This window comes from Drosophila sulfurigaster, chromosome 3, assembly GCF_023558435.1.
Source record: "Drosophila sulfurigaster albostrigata strain 15112-1811.04 chromosome 3, ASM2355843v2, whole genome shotgun sequence".
Classification (NCBI taxonomy): Eukaryota; Metazoa; Arthropoda; class Insecta; order Diptera; family Drosophilidae; genus Drosophila; species Drosophila sulfurigaster.
Window position 1 is genome coordinate 18,503,639 of NC_084883.1, and position 18,138 is coordinate 18,521,776.

General features: G+C 42.7%; 1 protein-coding gene across 1 annotated transcript; it reads right to left on the minus strand.

Moving 5' to 3' along the window:
• Positions 1 to 3: 3 nt before the first annotated feature.
• Positions 4 to 10,343, minus strand: LOC133845753 (frizzled-2). Its single transcript, XM_062280313.1, has 2 exons — positions 10,304 to 10,343; positions 4 to 2,285 (listed from the first exon to the last, which is right to left on the minus strand). Exons 1-2 carry the CDS (start codon positions 10,326 to 10,328, stop codon positions 4 to 6), a joined length of 2,307 nt encoding a protein of 768 aa, XP_062136297.1. The 5' UTR covers positions 10,329 to 10,343.
• Between the last annotated feature and the right edge of the window lie 7,795 nt (positions 10,344 to 18,138).

Below are 18,138 nucleotides of genomic sequence, written 5' to 3' on the forward strand. Positions count from 1 at the left end.
ATGTCATACATGACTGGCCGCCGGCTGCTTGAGAACGTGGTGGTGCAAATGGTGGTGGCTGGTCGATGCCACCGAAGCACCGCCCGCTTGTGTGTAGGGCGTGGCCAACAGCGATCCCGCTGCCGATCCCACGGGCATGCCCATTCCCGAGCCCGCATATGGATGCGGTATTGGCGGCCTTTGCTTAATCAACGCCTGATTGGCACCAGTGCGATCGGGCGCACCGAAGAGTCGCCGCCAGAAGCGACGCCAGCTCTCTAGCGTCTTGCCGGACCAGATCCAGACGCCCGAGGTAATGCCCACGGCTAGTGCCATGAAATACTTGAGCATGAGCACCGAGTACAGCGGCTTTTTGCCCGGTCCCTTGACCTGAGCGCAGGGACAAGCGAGTGCCTTGATCCAGTCCTCAAAGTAGGCGGCCTCGTAGAGATAGCAGCCAATGACAATTGTGGCTGGCACTGTGTAGAGCACGGAGAAGATGCCAATGCGTATCATGAGCTTCTCCAACTTGTCGGCCTTGACGCCGGCTCCAACGCCACCTTGTTGCTTGATGACCGAACGGATGCGGAAGAGCGACACAAAGCCAGCCATGAGGAAGGTGGTTCCAATGACGAGGTAAACAAAGAGCGGTGCTAGTACGAAGGTCTTTAGATGATCCGGATTGAGATTACCCACATAGCAGATGCCCAAAATGGGATCGCCATCGACGGCAGACAGCAGCAGGACTGCAACCGATTGCACCGTCGGAATAAGCCATGCGGCAAGATGGAAGTACTGCGAATGCTTCGTGATGGCTTCGTTGCCCCACTTCAAGCCTGCGGCCAGGAACCAGGTGAAGCTGAGTATAACCCACCAGATGGATGAGGCCATGCCAAAGAAGTAGGTGAGCAAAAAGACCAAAGTACATGAATGCGGTCCCGTTGAGCTCTCACGCAGCAAACGTCCATCGCAGGCGATCTCCTCGTTTTGCAGGAAGTTCCGTGACAAGTAGCCAACGGCAACCATGAAATAGCAGGCGGAAAGGAAGACAATGGGTCGCTCGGGATACTTAAACCTTTCGGTGTCGATGATGAATGTGGTTAGGGTCATGAGGGTGCTGCAGAAGCATAGACCCGACCACAGGGCGATCCACAGGCCGGCGAAGTCCTTTTCGTCGTTTGTGAAGAACGGTCCCTTGCACGGTATGGCGCAGTTTGGCACGTTTGCGATCCTTTGGACAGTCAGATTCATGTACCAGTGATGGTGCAGCATTGGGGACTGCTGCATTAGCTGCTCCTTCCCCAGGACGATGAGCGGCGATCGGCATGAGCATGTGCACTCCTTTCCGTTTGCCCTTTCTCCTAGGGGATTTTGGCAGTTTTTTGAATTCTTGCCCTTGCACTTGTTGGCTGTCGATGAGGAGCCACCAGAGCCACTGGCGCCACCTTGCTTGCGCTTTCCTCCTGAACCAGAACCAGAGCCAGAACTGCTACCACTGCCGCCACCGCTGCTGGTACCGCTACTCTCGGTATACGAAGGTTGTTCCATGCACAGATTGTCGGTATCCCCATGCAGCGGCAAGTGCTCGCAAGCCATGCGTTCGGGCCACTCGAAGCTATACTGCTGCATGATCGGTGCACAGCCTGAGCGAGCACGTTCGCAGACACTGCGGCAGACAGGCAGCGGCTTGTGATAGTCCTCCAGACAAATAGGCGTATACATGCTGCAGAGGAAGAACTTCAAGTCCGGCGAGCATTTGATCTCGACCAGCGGCCAGAACTGATGCACCTCCAGGCCCGCCTCGTCCTGTGTCTCGTGATTCATTTCGTTGGGAAACGATGTCATGTTGTAGCCAATTCCCCGGCACATGGGTATCGTGATTTCTTCGCAACGTGAGTTGGGATCTTTGGGTATGGCGGGCACTCCATAGCCAGGCGCTGGACTCACCTCCATTGAGTGTGATCCCATGCCCATGCCCATTCCCATACCCATGCCGCCGCCGCCCATATGCTGTGGGCTATCCGCCAGCACTGAGCTCCTTCTGCTGGCCAGTAGCAGCAACAGCGCCAGCAGCGTTGCCAGATTCATTTTGTGTTGCATTTTGTGCGTAGCCGTTAGCTTTTGTATGTGTGTGTTGAGCTTTGAACTCAGAGTTGTATTGCGCTCTCTAGCTGGCGCTCTCGCTCTCTTTCGCTCTTCCTTTGTAACTCGCACGCTTCTCTCGCGATTGGCGCTAAGAGAAGAGCGAATTGTGTCCAAGGATTTCAGCGTCAAATTGTCAACGCTTGACAATCGGCGTGGCCTAACTGCAAAGAGAGAGCAGAAAAAGACGATTACATTGGGAGCAGGAAAAAAGAATAATAGATCTTAGTCTAAGCAGTGTTAAAATTGAACTGAATTCAACAAAATTTGAGAAATGAAAAACTGTCTCGTTGGTAAAGCTGAGCTGTAAGTGTAGTTGATGGGGTGTCGACAAGTTGCAACTGCTCTTTCCTGTTTCATGCGCTTCATTTGTTTCAATTGGAGCGACACTTGGGCGACATCGAAGTGTCACATGTCTCTACCCTTCCGCCAATATTTGCTGACTGGGCGATGGGCAATGGGCAATGAACGGTGGGCAATAGCCGAGAGCACATCAATCAAAATCAGTGATTTTTATTAAATTTGACGGCGTCTGCTGGTGGAAGCTGCTTGATGGGCTTGATCAAAGTGTTTGCTCAGCACCAGGGCAGACCACCGAAGGGCCCAATGGAAAAAAGGGGCAGTTGTGTGTGTGTGAGTGTGTTTGCTTATGGGGCGTGTGATGAAGCAGAAATTAATTCAAGACAATTGCTCACTTGACGGCACCGAAGACGTCCGATTGCAGGGAGTTTGAGGCAAGCGTTCACCGTGGCGTGACCAGCGTTGCCACCTGACGTCAGACATCTTTGGAAACTGTGTCAGCTTTGTGGCGATATCGATGTCAATATCATCAAGCATTCCGTGGTCAGAGCCTCAGAGCAAAAATGCTGTGAGAACTCAGGCGAAAATTGACAGCTGGTCAAGCTGGGCGTGGCGTCAAGTGGGAGCCAAAAGTGAAGGGCGTTTAAATTCTTACATATGTACATAGTATGTATGTACATTGCATTGACTCTTACATATTACAAGTAGCAAGTGTCAAATGACATACATATTTGTGGCTTTTGTGGCAGCTCCTGCAGCAGCAGCAGCATCGACAGCAGCTGCGTGTGGTCCACAAAATACCAGAGAACATGAAGCGAATTTCGTGTCGCAAAAGTCTTAAAAGCAACGAAGCAAAACTGTCAACGCCAGCTGCAAAAAGAGTCTGCGTAGTTAGTTTGCTTTCCTTGTCTACGACGTTGCTGCTGCTGCTGCACTAGAGTCCTTTGTTGCTTTACTTTTTAAATGAATGACATTTTAATTAATAACATTTGTGCGACACATCAACCCCCAGTCACGAAACTTTAGTCGTGTCGCTGAAGAGGTTTTGTTTTTTGGGGGCTGATGGCGCGGCTTCTGTTGTTGTTGTTGTTGTTGCTGCCTGCCTGAAACATTTTTCGTGTTAAAATTGTTTGCCAAGCACTTGAAAATAATTAAGTAAATAACGCTGCCAAAATGGGCAAATGCCAAGTACTGTAGTTGTTGTTGTTTTTATTGTTGTAAGCTCGCCCCCTTCACAACAAATAAACGTTGAAATTCAATATCGAGATATGTGCGTGGGAATAATGCAATGCGTTTGCCTAGCTATCGATTACAGTCTCTAACGTCTATTTGCAGAGATCGCATGTAATCGATAGCGCGATAAATTAGTCAATGAACTAAATGAACAAAACTAGGATACTCGAGGAACTATGTACAAAATGAACGAAGCGCGTGATTTAAGCTTTGAACGAAACAACAACCATTCTGAATGATTTTATTTCAGCACTTCGTATGTCTGTGTAATTATAAAACTAACATGTGAGCATTTTTATGTTCACATGTATGGGTGTTTGTACTTTCACAATTAAATAGAAAACGTGACCAAAATGGATGAGAAGTCTGATGAGAAATGCAGGATGGACAAAAGCGTAGTCATGTCCACATATGTGCATCTACACACACACATACACACTCTTACAAGTGTCGATATCTATATGTATGTAAGGTAGAAAAACACTTGTGATGGGATGGCCTAAAAACAACAACAACACGCCCTTATTATGGCTGCTGCTGCTGCTACTCGATACTGTTATCGAGTGGCATAGAAGGCATACATTAGGATTGCTATTGGTATTGGGTATGGAATATTGGCTGTGGTTCACCCAACTACTAGTATTATTGCTTACGAACCTTAGCCAACTAATAAGTGCTCGCAGCAACTTCAACTTCTGCTCGCACATGTGTTCATGGGAAATGGCTTGGAAATAATAGCAAACGTGCCTCTTTCTCAGCTATCGAGAAAATGCATAAATATTGCTTTTAATAGACAGAGACAGAGCTAGCGACTGGCAAGAAGGAGAGAGAAAAACAAAAACAAAAAAAATGTCTCAAGTGGTCGTCGTCGTCCAGTCCGAGGTCCATGGAAAGTGGTAGCAAATTATAAATATATGTGTGTTTGTATTTCTATGTGTGCGTGTGTGTGTGTGTTTGTGTTTGTCTTGGCCCCGATCACCATTCGTCCGTCTTTCCGGCAGTCTCATTGCGTTTGTCTGGCATACGGACATATGGCATGTTTATTTAGTGATTTGTTGTTTCTCTCGTCTAAAAATGCGACTCATATTGTTTATTTAATTGTTAACAAGCGTGCAGGTCGAAGCAGCTCGTTACAAGTAACAAATTATTACTACCAGCCACCAGCCGGCAAACGGCAAAACTAAGTCCCAAGCTCAATTCGAGACCCCGAGACTCAAGACTCAAGACTCGAGACTCTGGAGGAGTAATCGTGAGTCAAGTTGGCGGGATTCATTTTGCAAATCATGCAGAGAGCGAGTCAGTCGACAAAAGAAATTGAGTCTAGAATTTATACAAAATCACGCTGCCAACAAGTCTCAACGATGTTTGCACAAGCTCTCGAACCTCCGGAGTCCGGACCGCGGCATGTTTACCCAAGACTTGACTTGGCCAAGTGTGGGGAGAGATCGGTTTGTAGAGATCGTTGCGACGCGATTGCTGGACTGGATGGGATGCTACATGATACGATGCGATGCGATGCGTTGTGTATGCGTGTGCGTGGCGAGGTGTGCGTGCTAAAGCAAAGTTGAAGACATTGGTGAATGGCTGCGCTTCAATGCACTAAAGAGGCCATTGCAGGCCAAGCAAAACTAACCCGAGCAGCATCTCTTGCAGCATTGCAGACGGCGGAAGCTGTGACCAAAGTTGGCAGCCAGGCAGCCAGAGAAGCGACAACTACAGCTTGACTGTTTTAATTAAACAAACAAGGCAAAAGGCAGCGAAAACAAGTCGTAAAGCAAGAGCAGACTAACGAAGAGACAGAGCGAGACAGACAGAGAGACGGAAATGTTGTCTGGTAGCTTAAGATGTACAGTTGATGCCTGCCTAAATATGCAAGTGTTGCTGATAATTATCGCGATCAGTTTTATCAGACAAACAAATGCGAATAACTTGCTTAAAAGAGCTAGTTCAAACATGGTAATTGCTCGATAAAAGAAAATGCTCGATGAGCAATTAGAGCTGACAATCGACTAGAGTCTGCTGTTGCAGTCTTGTTAATCGATAAGTTATCGTGCGCTTCAATGGCGGCAATCAATCAAAACGTCAGTGAAAAGAGCTGACTGAATGCCCGATTAAGGAGGAGGAATGCAAAAAACTTGCAAACCACAGAGCACTTAAACTTTTCTATGGCTCGCTGCACACAAAGAAGCGTTGAAGCAGCACCAACAACACGGAGTACAGGTAAACACACGTAGCTAGGTGCAACAGTCCCCCCAAAAAAAGTAGGAGACGAGATGAACAGATGAAAAAAAATGACGTAGAGTTGGCCTTGGCTGTACTGCAGCAGCAGCGGCAGCAGCAGCAGCAAAACCGCGAAAATCAATTGAAAAACTCGCAACCAAAGGAACAAAAGGGTAGCAGGAGCAACTGCAGCCAGCGAGAGGGGGATGGAAAGGTGAAGCAGGGCGAGGGAGGAAGCAAACTGTCGGCGGCATCAAAAAGCGCGTAGCGGCGCAAAATGAAAACAGTTTGTCGACTTGCTGCCAACCAACAACAACAACAACACCGACAACGGCAGCGACGTCAACGACGAGTCAAGCGGGGCAATGAAAAATGAAAAACTTTTTCCCGGCAGTCGACCTGTGCTCCCGCTGCCTCTTCGCCCCCGTTGTCCATGCTGGCAGGCCGCAAAGTCAATGCAGACAAGTTCCATGACCTTACAAAACGCAGCCGGAGAAGCAAATACAGTGAGCAACAGCCACAGCTGGCATTGCGAGTCCTGTGGGGCGTCAGTTCGTCAGTTTGTGGGCGAGGTTGCAGAGGGCGGCGGGTGAGGCGCTTCAATTGCAGCTTTGACAACGGGCAACGTCAACGTCAACGTAATAAACAAAACTGGCTCAAGATTTTTACGCGTCCGCCCATTAAAATCATTGACATTTAAATGCGCATTTTTGTCGCGAATGAGTCCGCTAGAGGGCGCCAGCCAGGATACACTTTTGCTACTTTTCAGTTTTGCTTAGGAGCAACATTTTTGTATTTTGTTGCTGCTGTTATTGTTGTTGTTGCTGCTGCTGCTGTTGTTGAGTTTTTTGCAGTTTCGAGTGCCCCGCGTCCCTTGTGCGTTGCACAGCCCTGCAGCCCTTTTTGCATTTCGCTTTGATGTTTTTGTGTGTGTTGTTGTCGCTTTTGTTGCTTTGTGCGATGTGCATGCAAATTGTATGTGCATGTGGCGCCCCCCGACGGCTGCGTTGCAGAACTGCAACGCTGGCTATCATTAAATGCTCTTTGGCATCCATATAGTTGTTGCTTTTGCTGTTTTGCTGTTTTGTTGTTTCTGTTGTTCTTGTGCGCTTTACAATTAAATTTTAATTAAGTGGACAGAAGGATTGTCCGTTCTTTTTCTATGTCTCTCTCTCACTCTTTCTCTTTGGCAAATCGTCTGCTTGGGCATAAAGCCCATTGAGCTTTGACTCTGCCTGATTATGATGATTGCAGTTCTCTTTTCTGTTCTCTTCGCTCTCTCTCTGTCTATCTCTCTGGGGATCGCATTTGAGGCTTTGGCTTTGTTGTGATGAATTATGTAATGAGGCAAATGCATAAATTATACGCCAAAAAACAGCAGATAATGCTGAAGTGGGTTAAGGAAACCGACAAATGCTGAACGATTTTGCAACATAAATAATAATAACAACAAATGCGACAGAAATACTTGTTTTCGTTTTCGGTGTTTCTTTTTTTTGGTTTTTTACCCTTATGGTGAAGAAGCTTCCCTTGGGGGTTGATTTCAGCCGAGTTGTCGTTCCACTTTTCGAGTTCCGAGAGTGTTTTCTATTATTAAATTTTTTGCACAAAACTGTTCTCTGTTCTCTTCGTTCCGAGGGCTAAATGACACCGCAGAAAAAAGGACAAAGTGACAGGCGTTGAGTGTTTCTCTTTTTTTCGTATTCGTTTTCGTTTTTGGGCAAGCTTGGCGGGGGTTGCTGACGAATGCAGGACGAAACATGAAAATAAAATTAAATTTCCGATTTCCTTGACTTTGTCGTCGTTGTCGTTGCCTTTGCTTTAGCGCCGAGAGTTGCCTTGGTAAATTTTGCTAATAACGAAACGAGTGCAGCTGCAACGTTTAAGGATGTGGTGCTGGAGGGTTGCTGCTCCTAGATGTGGCAAAGGGATGGCGATGGATGACGATGGTGATGGTGACTAAATACAAAAGAGTGTCAAGTGTCGCTAAAAAGGCAAAACATGTGGGTGTCCTTCATTCTCCCTGTGCAGATTTATTTTTCATTTGCTGCGACATTTTTGCTGGATGAGCAGGCGTTTTTATTTTGACAGTTGGCCTGTGTTTCCGGATGTGTCTTTTGTCAAATACATTTCACTCCGTTCCCCATATTTTCAGCTTAGCATACTTTTCCGGGACACAGGAAAAACAATTAAAAAGGAATTGCCTTTGCCAGTCTTCATAGAAATTTGAGTTGCCAGCCAAGAGGTGAGAGTTGAAAGGTCGTAAATTACAAAAGTGTCAAAATAAACACATAAATTTGATGGCCTGTTGAGTGGAAGGAAGGCAACAACAACAACGAGTGATGTGGAAGTGAATAGAAATTATTGCCGAGTTTTTACGACTCAACGTGCAACAGCAACAACAACAATTCGATTAATATCAAAATTATAAATAAATATTGTGAAATTTATTATTGTTTATTTCCCTCACTGATTTGTATATTTATTTTTTAACGACTTTCTGACGACCAATTTGGCCTTATTTATTATTTAGAATCCAGCGTATAAAATATATTGTATATATACATTTGTTTTTATTATTATGATTATTATATTTTCAACAGCCACAAAATGTTTATTGCCATTTTGAAGAGCATTTTGTATTCTTGCATGATTTACATTTATGGCCTTTAATAATCGACTGCGTTTTATGGTTAATTTGTTTGCCTGTGTGTTCGTCGTCGCCTTCTAACAATATATTTTTTTATTTGTATTTTGTTTTTTCATTTTAGATGTCATAACTGTGTCGTAAATGCATTGCGCGGTGAACCATTAAATTTTCATAGAATTGTAATTGTAATTGCAGCGTTGCAACGTTGTGTGTTTGTGTGTGTGTGTTTTATGGCAATTAAAGTGGCAACATTCGATTGCGTCTTGACATTGACATAGAAAAAGAGGAATTGCTGCTGCTGCTGCTTCTTTTATGTGAGACTGTCTTAAGAATTCCGGCCATAAACACAATTTTTTATGGCACTTTGAATGCGTGAAACAAACGACCTGTGGTCAAATGTGCGTTGCATGCCACAAGATGAACGACGGCGACAAAACATGGGAGATTCCCCGAACGGGGCGCAAAACAATTTTTAGTGCCACACGTGTTCTGCACACGTATTAATTAATGTCTGTCTCTGTGTGTGTGTGTGTGTGTGGAAATTAAGTGAAATACATCTGCAACATGTTCACATAAATGCGATGCGAGGATGTTCATGTCATCATCTTCTTTCCTGCTTGTCTATGTGACAAAATGTCGCTGACATGGATAATTAATGGTCTGTCAGTGAGGAGAGAGAGAGTGAGACAGCGAGAGGGAGAGAGTTATCACAGCTAAGTATATTTGTCCTGCTCCTGTGTGCTTAATTGCTTGTTTTAGGTACAGACTTTTGCTTCACTTCACAACTTGTTTTTGTCGATCAAATCTACGATTTTTTTTCTCTTCCTTTGTTTGCGCTTCGTTTAACATATTTGTTTTCGCTTGCATTGTCGCATTAATTGCTTGGATATTTTACTTAATTTATGGTTCATTTTCAGCTAAATGAAATAAACGACTTTGGCAACATTGTTGCCAGCAACATTGTTGTTGGGGATACAAAAACATTTAATTTGTGCATTTGCATGCAAAATGCAAACAAACAAAACTTTCTTGCTGCTCATAAATTTGACTTTTTAGTGGTCAAAGGCGCTTTATTTATTTGATCAACTAATAGTAGTAGAAGCCAAAAACAAAAGAATTCTGCAGCTTGACTTTGAGTTTAGCCAAAAACGAAAACGAAAAATAGTTGTTATTGTTATTTCGTTTTCATTGTTGTTGTTGCTTCTTTTGGCTTTGCCTTGTATTATTTTCTTGTATTTAATGGGATTTCTAGCGTGGTTTATTTGTTGGCATCATTTGTGATGATGTTGTTTTGTTAGCTAAAGAAGGAATTTTTGACGTCTCGATGTCTGGTTTGTATTTCAATGCCATAAATTTGTCGCCGCTTTTCTGTAAAAATAAGCTGACTATCACACACACATTGTTCGATATCTGTGTATGTGTGTGTTAGTGTGTGTGCTGGCATCATTTGCTTTCAGTGCTGTAATATTACGCATACGCCCCGCGGGCTGCGTTGTTCGCTTGGTTTGCTGGGTGGGTGGCTTCCTGGCATTGATTTTTATATATGTATGTATATGTTTGTTAGACTGCCTTCTTCTTGTTGTTATTGTTATTTCGTTTTCATTGTTGTTGTTGTTGCTTCTTTTGGCTTTGCCTTGTATTATTTTCTTGTATTTAATGGGATTTCTAGCGTGGTTTATTTGTTGGCATGCGTGCGACTCGACGCCGAGCGATAAACACGCGGCTCCCCCCCTTCCCCACACACACAACCCCTCCCCCTCTACCCCACTGGCTGCTCACCCCTCTTGGCTGCTGTCTCTGGCATGCGTTTAAGTTTTCAGTTAATGGCTTTTAATGGCATTCCTGTTGTTTTTGTTGCCGTTGCCTTTGCTTCAGCTTCTGCTGCAGCATTTGTTTTTCTTGGCTTTGCCTGTGTATGTTTTCTTTTTGTTTTTTTTCTGTTGCTCAAAATCTTAAATAAATATCAAAATCAATTAGTTGCGTAAATTTCGTGTCGAGTTTCAAATGCTTTCAGTATTCTGTGCGAAGCGAACTTCGTTTCTCAAATAAATTTTAAACATTTTGTCAATAATTTAATGCGCTCGAAGTGCTATAAACATTAGCTAATCCAAATGCATAACCAATTCCAATGCCTGCTCACAAATTACCAAATACCACAAATTATTTTACTCCCCAAAACATATAACATAAATAAATTGTCGATGTTCCGAGGCGCTTCTCTTCTTCGTTTTCTCGCCTTCTCTCTCTCTTAGCCACTTGACTATTTTGTTGGCTTTTGTGGACGCTGGCTAGAGGGGAATTTCAATGAGGCATCTCGTTTATAATTTATGGCGCTGTGACTAATGGCCAAATTGCCCATAACAATAATTTGCATGCATGCGCTTCAAGTTTGACTAATTTCTTAGCCAGTCAGAAAAAAACAATGGACACAGAAGAGAGGGGAAGTGGAGGTGCTAGCCAGAGCTTCTGACCGGGCAATCTTATCGATAAGAACTCACAGCACACGTCCATATATCACTCAATATCAAGTGTATTCGATATGGTCTGTTCTGTGCCACAAAACAAAACAGAAAAATCGAAACAATTTATAACAATTGCTTAATTGAAACGAGGGCCACACCGCAATCCACAATACCAGAAAAATAAAAAACCGAAATTTAAATTTATGAAAGCAGCAGCCCAAAGCCACAAATCGAACCAAAAAATCATAAATAAATCGTTCGCTTATCGCTTGTCGGTTTCCCCCGCAACGAAATCAAAGTGAAAATGCCGCCGTCGAAGCTTGTTGTAGAGCATTTTTCAATTGGGGAAAGTGCTTGACAAGCCATCGACGATCAACCATAAGCATAAGCATCTGAATCCAAACTGATGGCCAGACGGCCGTCAAGACTGAACTTTGTATTCGCCTGTGTCCATATCACACAACTGTCACTTTTAAATACGAAATGCTCGAAATTTACTAACCTCATAAAGAGACCCGCATTTTGGAGAGAACTGAACTAAAGAGCTCACAGGTCAAGTCAGTCGTGGGTTGTTCTCTGATAAGCTTCACTGCTTTCTGTTATCACTTATGAGTGTTTTTCGTGTGTTACTCGAAATGTTTCTTAGCTCGAAATGTAAAGGTTTATTCATATAAGGGGAACATCATTATTTGTTGAAGGTAAGTTTCTTTAAAATCTGAAATTCGTTTTCAAATAAATGTTTACACTCGAAACATTTGTTACTCCAATAGCTTCATCCTCGTAATTTCCTTAAAACGAAAATCTGTAAATATTATGACATTTTTAACAACGCTGGCACTCAAAATATTGTATTTCCTAGTTTATTCTCTTACCAGCATAAATGTGACTTGCGTCTAGAACTCGTTAAGAATATTCATATTTGAGAGAAACAAAAAAAGAGTAAAAGAACAAACGATCGAAATAGTAATTTGAAAAAGCCAAACTCGTAAATTGTTTCAGTGTTCCACCAATTTACAGACTGTATCATTTTGTTGACTTGGCTCTGCTTTATGGCCAGCTGCCCGTTAGAATTGGCTCTTACATATTTGGCGCTATGGCATCGTAAATATTTTTATTGCAGCCCATAAAGAAAAAAGTGCAATAGACTAGTGACTAGTGCTATCAACAGTTTCACGCCTTCCTGTTTGTGTGTGTGTGTCCGTGTGTGTGTATTTGGCATTGGCGTGCGAGAGTCTCAAGTATCTAGTATCTGGTATCTGGTGTCTTTTTGGGCTTTGTTTATGCCACACATGTTACGCCTACGAAAAAGTCGTATAAAAAACGCACTACGTCCGCTTGTTGTCATTGCCACCAAGCCCAAGTCCAACTCGTAGTCGATATACCAGCTATAGCCCTCTCTCTCTCTCTCTCTCTTCCTCCTTCTTTTCTGCAGCCCGCCCGCAGTGGCCTCTCGTTGCTGTTGTCGTTGTCTGTCTGCTTGCCTGCATTGTGTATGTTTCATTGGGTTCCTCCATTTGCCTGCCATATGTGGCAGAAATGCTAATGGGCCAGTGGAAACTTGGTTTTTCGAGTTCTACCTTCATGCCTGCTTCTATTTTTATATGTTTTTTACATATTTTGTTGTTGTCCTCAACCAACAACAACAGCAACAACAAAAACATCAACAACTACAACAGCAGACATGGCATTGCCTCTTGCCTCTTGTTGCTGCTGCCTGGGCGCTTGTCAATCAAAAAAATTATGCGCAGGTTCTTCAGCAGACCAAACTCCTGCCGAGACGCGACGAGTTGAAGTTGATGTTGGTTCCGCCAATTTTATGTATGAAATTACTTTGAGTACACATTGTAAACTCTGTGCAACTCTTAGAGAAAGCAGCAGCAGCAGCTGTGTGTGTGTGTCTCCTGCAAGGCAGTTGTCATGCAGATGCTGCATTTAAAAATATGTTAATTGAAATCATGACAACAATTCTAGAAACTAAGGAAACTCACAATATCTTAGAACACACACGCAGTGAATTCGCTGAAAAACATCTTTGCAACTTGAGCTTTACTTATTCGCTAGTGCACTTTAGCAGCGCCATCTATGCTCTTCGATGACAACGCTAATTATCGATAAGATTTGCATTCTTGAGAAGGAACTCTGGTTTGAAATTTGCTCGATAATTGAGCTCATTATCGATAACGTGCACATATCGATGCTGCACATCTTGCATACTAAAGAACAAAATGGCGACGATTGCGAGTATTTTTTTTTTTTTTGGGACTGTAGTTGTGCCAATTGCCAATTGCAAAATGGCCAGACGTGCTCCCATCGATGCGTTAAATGAGCAGCCAAATGGGAGAGGGGGCGTGTGTGTGTGTGTATGGATGTATCAGCCACGAATGCAATGAACTCTTGGCATCATCATCCGGCTGCAGTGGCAGACGATGCGAGAGTTCTTTAAAATAGCCGCGGCACGCGGCAACTGATGGAGATCGAGAGCAAAAGACGGGAGGGAGGAGAAGGCAGCCCACGCTTCTTTAGCATTGTTATACTTTGGAAAGTGCAGGCTGCCGGCAATCAACGCACTTGTTCCTGTTGTTCTTCATGCCGTTGCTTCTGTTGCTGCTTCTGCTTGTTATTGTTGTAAACTATTTATGCATTTCGAAGTTTATTTGAAACACGAAAGCAAACGCGCGCAGGAATTCCATTCCATAGCATTTCAAATGTTGTTCTTGCTGCTGCTGTTGTTGTTGTTTTTTTTCTCGCATCTTTTCGTGGCTGTTTGTTGATTTTATGTACTGTTTTTCTTGCTTCACTTGCTTGAATGAGGCACATACACACACAAACACACACGCACACACACAGTCGGGGGCTTCTGCCCTGCGGCCACATATGGTCACCTTAATTTGCTCGCACCCCCCTTCCCCACTCCCACGCACACTGCTGCAAATAATTTATGCGTTTTTCTTGAGTTTTGGTTTATTTTTTCAAGCGCATTTCAACAGCTAAAGCAATCAGCAATTTGTTGGGCGGAAACAGCACCAAGGGATGTTCAATGTTGGATGATGATGCACACAACAGTTGACGCGACGGGTGGTGCCACCTCACCCCTACCCCACCCCCCTCCTCTCTACCACTTTCACTTCCACAGACATCTCATCAGATGCCGTAGGGCACAACTTCTTTGGGCTCGATTTTGTTTAGATTGACGCCGTCGAGGCGTTTCAATTGAACCGTGCAAGTAGCTGGCAGCAAAGGTGTGAGAAGCACGATCCTAAGCCTTGACAGACTACAAAATACAGACAACAGACTGCAGAGTTATTAACAGCGGTTGTGGCGATGTCGCCAGTCTGCGTTGCGTTGCTTCCATAAGCCCAAAAGCAGACTACGCAAAAACGGCGTCAGTTTTTATGGCAGTTTGCCAGCAAGAGCGAGAGAGAGAGAGAGAGTGAGAAAGGGAGACACATTTTGGCAATGCGAATCATAGCTCACACACGCACACACACACACATACGTATATGTGAGTACACTCGCACTCAGCTGCTTGATGTCTTCTTGCTGCTCTATTGGTTTAAGGAACTTGAGGCAACTTTTATGCGTCATCGTTCTTTGCTCGAGTCTCGTCTCGTTGACTCTTTGGCAACTTTCGACACTTTTTTATATTAGCCATAAAGTTGGCTGTGCTGGGCTTTTTACTGCCGTCGCACATTGTCAATTAATGTCAGGTAATGGGCGTACCAGATGTCATATAAGACATTAAATGATGTAATGGCAACTCCAAAAGAGAGAGACACGACACACTTTATATGTGTGTGTGTGTGTGTGTGTGCTTTCCAGCAGCTACTCTTCTATTCTATGGCCCAATGTTGCATCTCGTGGGAAACATTCTGGTCGCTCTACTTCTATGGAATTGTACCCAAAAAATACTATTACCGAAAACAGTCTCATTTAATTGTATAACGCATGTAGATCTAATTAATGATTAGCATAATGTGGCTAGCTCTGCTCTTCTGCTCTTTTGGTACTCTGTGTATCTCTATCTAACTTACACCTCTCACTCGCTGTGTCAACATTAGTTTAATAGCAGAACATATATTTTCATAATACTCGCACTTACTAATCTTTATGACAACAGCTTCATTAGTTTTCTGCTCTTTTTTTTTTTTTGGTGGGGTACTTTGAAAATCATCTTTGTTTGCAGATGACTTTACCTTTATGAAAGTTGTTTAAGGTATATTTCAGTTTATAAATTAAATTTTTAGAACTGCTTTAATGGGAATTATTAAAGTTAATATATAGAAGAACTACCCTGAAAGTACTCTCTTAATATTTCATACATTTTAGCATTTGTTGAATTATATGCTTATTAGAGTATTTTCTCTTTAGCTATTTAGATTAATTCTGTTTAAGAAAATTTTATGAACGCTTAAATTAAAACAGAAATATGCTGAATGATTAAAAGTCTTTGCTTCGTTTCCATTTTTTATCGGATAGAGATGCCTATAATCTCAAGAGATTAAATGATATTTATATTTATGTATTCTTCACATATACAAGGGAATCCCTGATTTTATAATTAGCCGAAAGAAATCGTACAACATGTGGATTGAGTGATTGAGCAAGTTCTTTGAGCTTTCTTCTGCTGCTGCTTGCATCTCGTGTCGAATATCGAATAATTTATCTGCCTTGTCGATATCAGTCATCGACATGCCTCCACTCCTACGTACATATGTACATATACACATAACATAACACAGTTCGCCCCCTTTCGAGCCTTGCCCATTTTTTTGTGCCTACTACAGTGGCATTTCCAATTAAAGGCCGAACCCATTCGGTACATAAATAAACAAAGCAAATAGACAAAAAATATGGAAATACATTTTTGAGCATTGATTGACTGCTCGACATGGATCGTGATCAATTTGAAGAGAGGCAGCCACAGATCAGGGGAGGGTTAGGCACACACAATTATAATTCAATTAACTGTAAATTTAAACGTCTGCCATCAGTTGGGACTCAAAGAGAAAAGAGAGAGAGAGAGAGAGGGACAACAGCGCCACATGCTGAGAGTTTCTCTGTGCTTTTTGTTTTGTACTGAGAATTGAACAGCGCGGCATGTTTGGCATATTTAATTAATTATTGTATTTTTTTTGATTTTTTTTTTGGTTGAACAGAAATTTTAGTAAACAAGGCAAGAAATCAATGTGCGTTTTTATTTTTTTTTTAATTTTTGTTTTGGGTGTAAGTTGAAGATGATCGGCTGAGACGCGTTTATGGAAATATTTTCATGTTTAATTACGAGAACATTTTGATAGCGCCTCGCATAACAAATGAGCCACAAAAGCGAAGCACGACAGAGATTGAGGGGAGCATGTTAACTAGATTGAAACGCCTGCCAAACTCAGACAGTGATGAAGCGAGAGACAGAGAGAGTGCGAGAGTGAGAGAGCGGTAGCTAAAGGATATTTTGCATGCAGAAGCAAAACATTAAAGCAGAGACGCGGTAAATGATGAAGATGCTACGAAGGCACAGCAAAAAAAAATAAATAAAAGAAGAGCAGATGTGGAGGTGAAAGATGGAGCAAGATAGAGAGACAGGAGAGCAGCAACAACAGCAGTTGTGAATGCCTCTGCACTCAACTCAGCTGTCGGCGAGCAGAAAGAAGTCAACAGCTCGTTAACGTTAAAGTGGCAAGAGATATGCACGAGACTCCAACGGAGGCTGAGACTGAGGCTGAGAGGAGGCTGAAGCTGAAGCTGAAGCCGAGGCCGTGTCTCAGAATCTCGACTCGAGTCGAGTCTGCAGTTTGGATTCAATGTGTGTGAATGTTTTGTGGGATGTTTTGATACCCGTTAACCAAAAGTGTAGTAAGGGTATAACTATTTAGTGTGCTATGCAAATGTATAACAATAGAACAAAAGGAGTCTTCATATAAAGTTAATACTTAATCAGCATGAAAAGTTACGAAGTTGATCCGTCTGTCTGTCTGTCCGTTAATATAAATACCTAAATCTCTAAAACTATAAGAGCTAGAGTTGTGAAACTTGGAGACAATATTTGTATAGGCTCTACATAATTAAAAATTGCTACAGAATTCAGATATGTTGCATTCTAACCTCTTGAATTGAAAAACTATAAAATCAATTTATATACCAAATATCAAAATTTTTGAAATTAGAAGAAATTCGGAGTCAATGTTCCTATAGTTGTTACATAAAAATATTATTGAAGATTGCTTCAAAAATTAGACACTCAAATAGAAAAATAATTCAAATATTTTAAGCAGCAAATTTTTCGGTAAACATTCTAAATGCTTGCTAAGAATTTGTTTATAGTTAAGTAATAGCTTAACTAATTTCTAATCTAAATACACATTCCAAATGCTTGCTAATCTGTTTACGAAGTAATTTAAGTAATTGCTATAACAAAAATCATGTCTATAATGTTTATAGCAGGTATTTCGCAGTTGAGTTGTTTCTTTCAGATCGTTTGTGCAAAAGGGTAAGCAACAATGGGGCAACAAGTCGCGTCTGCAATGCATCGCCCACGGCAACAACAGTTGCAAGAGCTCTAGCTAAAGGATGCCACATTTTGAAGAGCAAAATTGGCGTTGAAAAGTATCTGACGACGGAGACGACTCGAACAACAACAACAATAACAATAACAACTGCAGTCTGTGGCTGAGACTGCGACTTAGCCTCAGCATGGTCAATTGCACAGGGTCAGTCGTTTTTTTCCAGCATTTCCAGCAACTACAAAAGCCTGCTCTCAGTCTCAGTCTCAGTCTCTCTTGCCTGGTTGTGGCAAAGTAAGCGCAATGAAGTAGCCAAAGGGGCAACAGCAGTCGGCAGTTGGTAGTTGGTAGTTGTCAGTTGGCAGTTCGCTTGGCTAAGGTCAAGTTTTTGGTCTATGAACACGAAACGAAACCAAGATGAAATTGCACACGACAGCCTGATTATGACTGCAGATTCGAAAGAGTTTTTGCTTTACCTCTCTGAGAGCGTGTTTTAATTAAGATTAGCAGCGACTAAGACACGATTTTGTTCTTTTTTATTATTTAATATACGCGGAAAATAATTGGAAATTTTCTTTGTGGGTATGTAAATGAACTTACCATTTTTTCCATTCCGTTGTGATTTTCCTTAGCGTTGTTATTTTTTTGAAGATGA

What these genes read in the sequence shown, in the direction of transcription:
- LOC133845753 (XM_062280313.1), bottom strand. Translation starts at nt 10,328, where the DNA reads ATGCCAGAGACAGCAGCCAAGAGGG. An exon ending in AGAGACAGCAGCCAAGAGGG is followed by an intron (nt 2,286 to 10,303) that starts GTGAGCAGCCAG and finishes CTCTCTTTGCAG; the next exon opens with TTAGGCCACGCCGATTGTCA.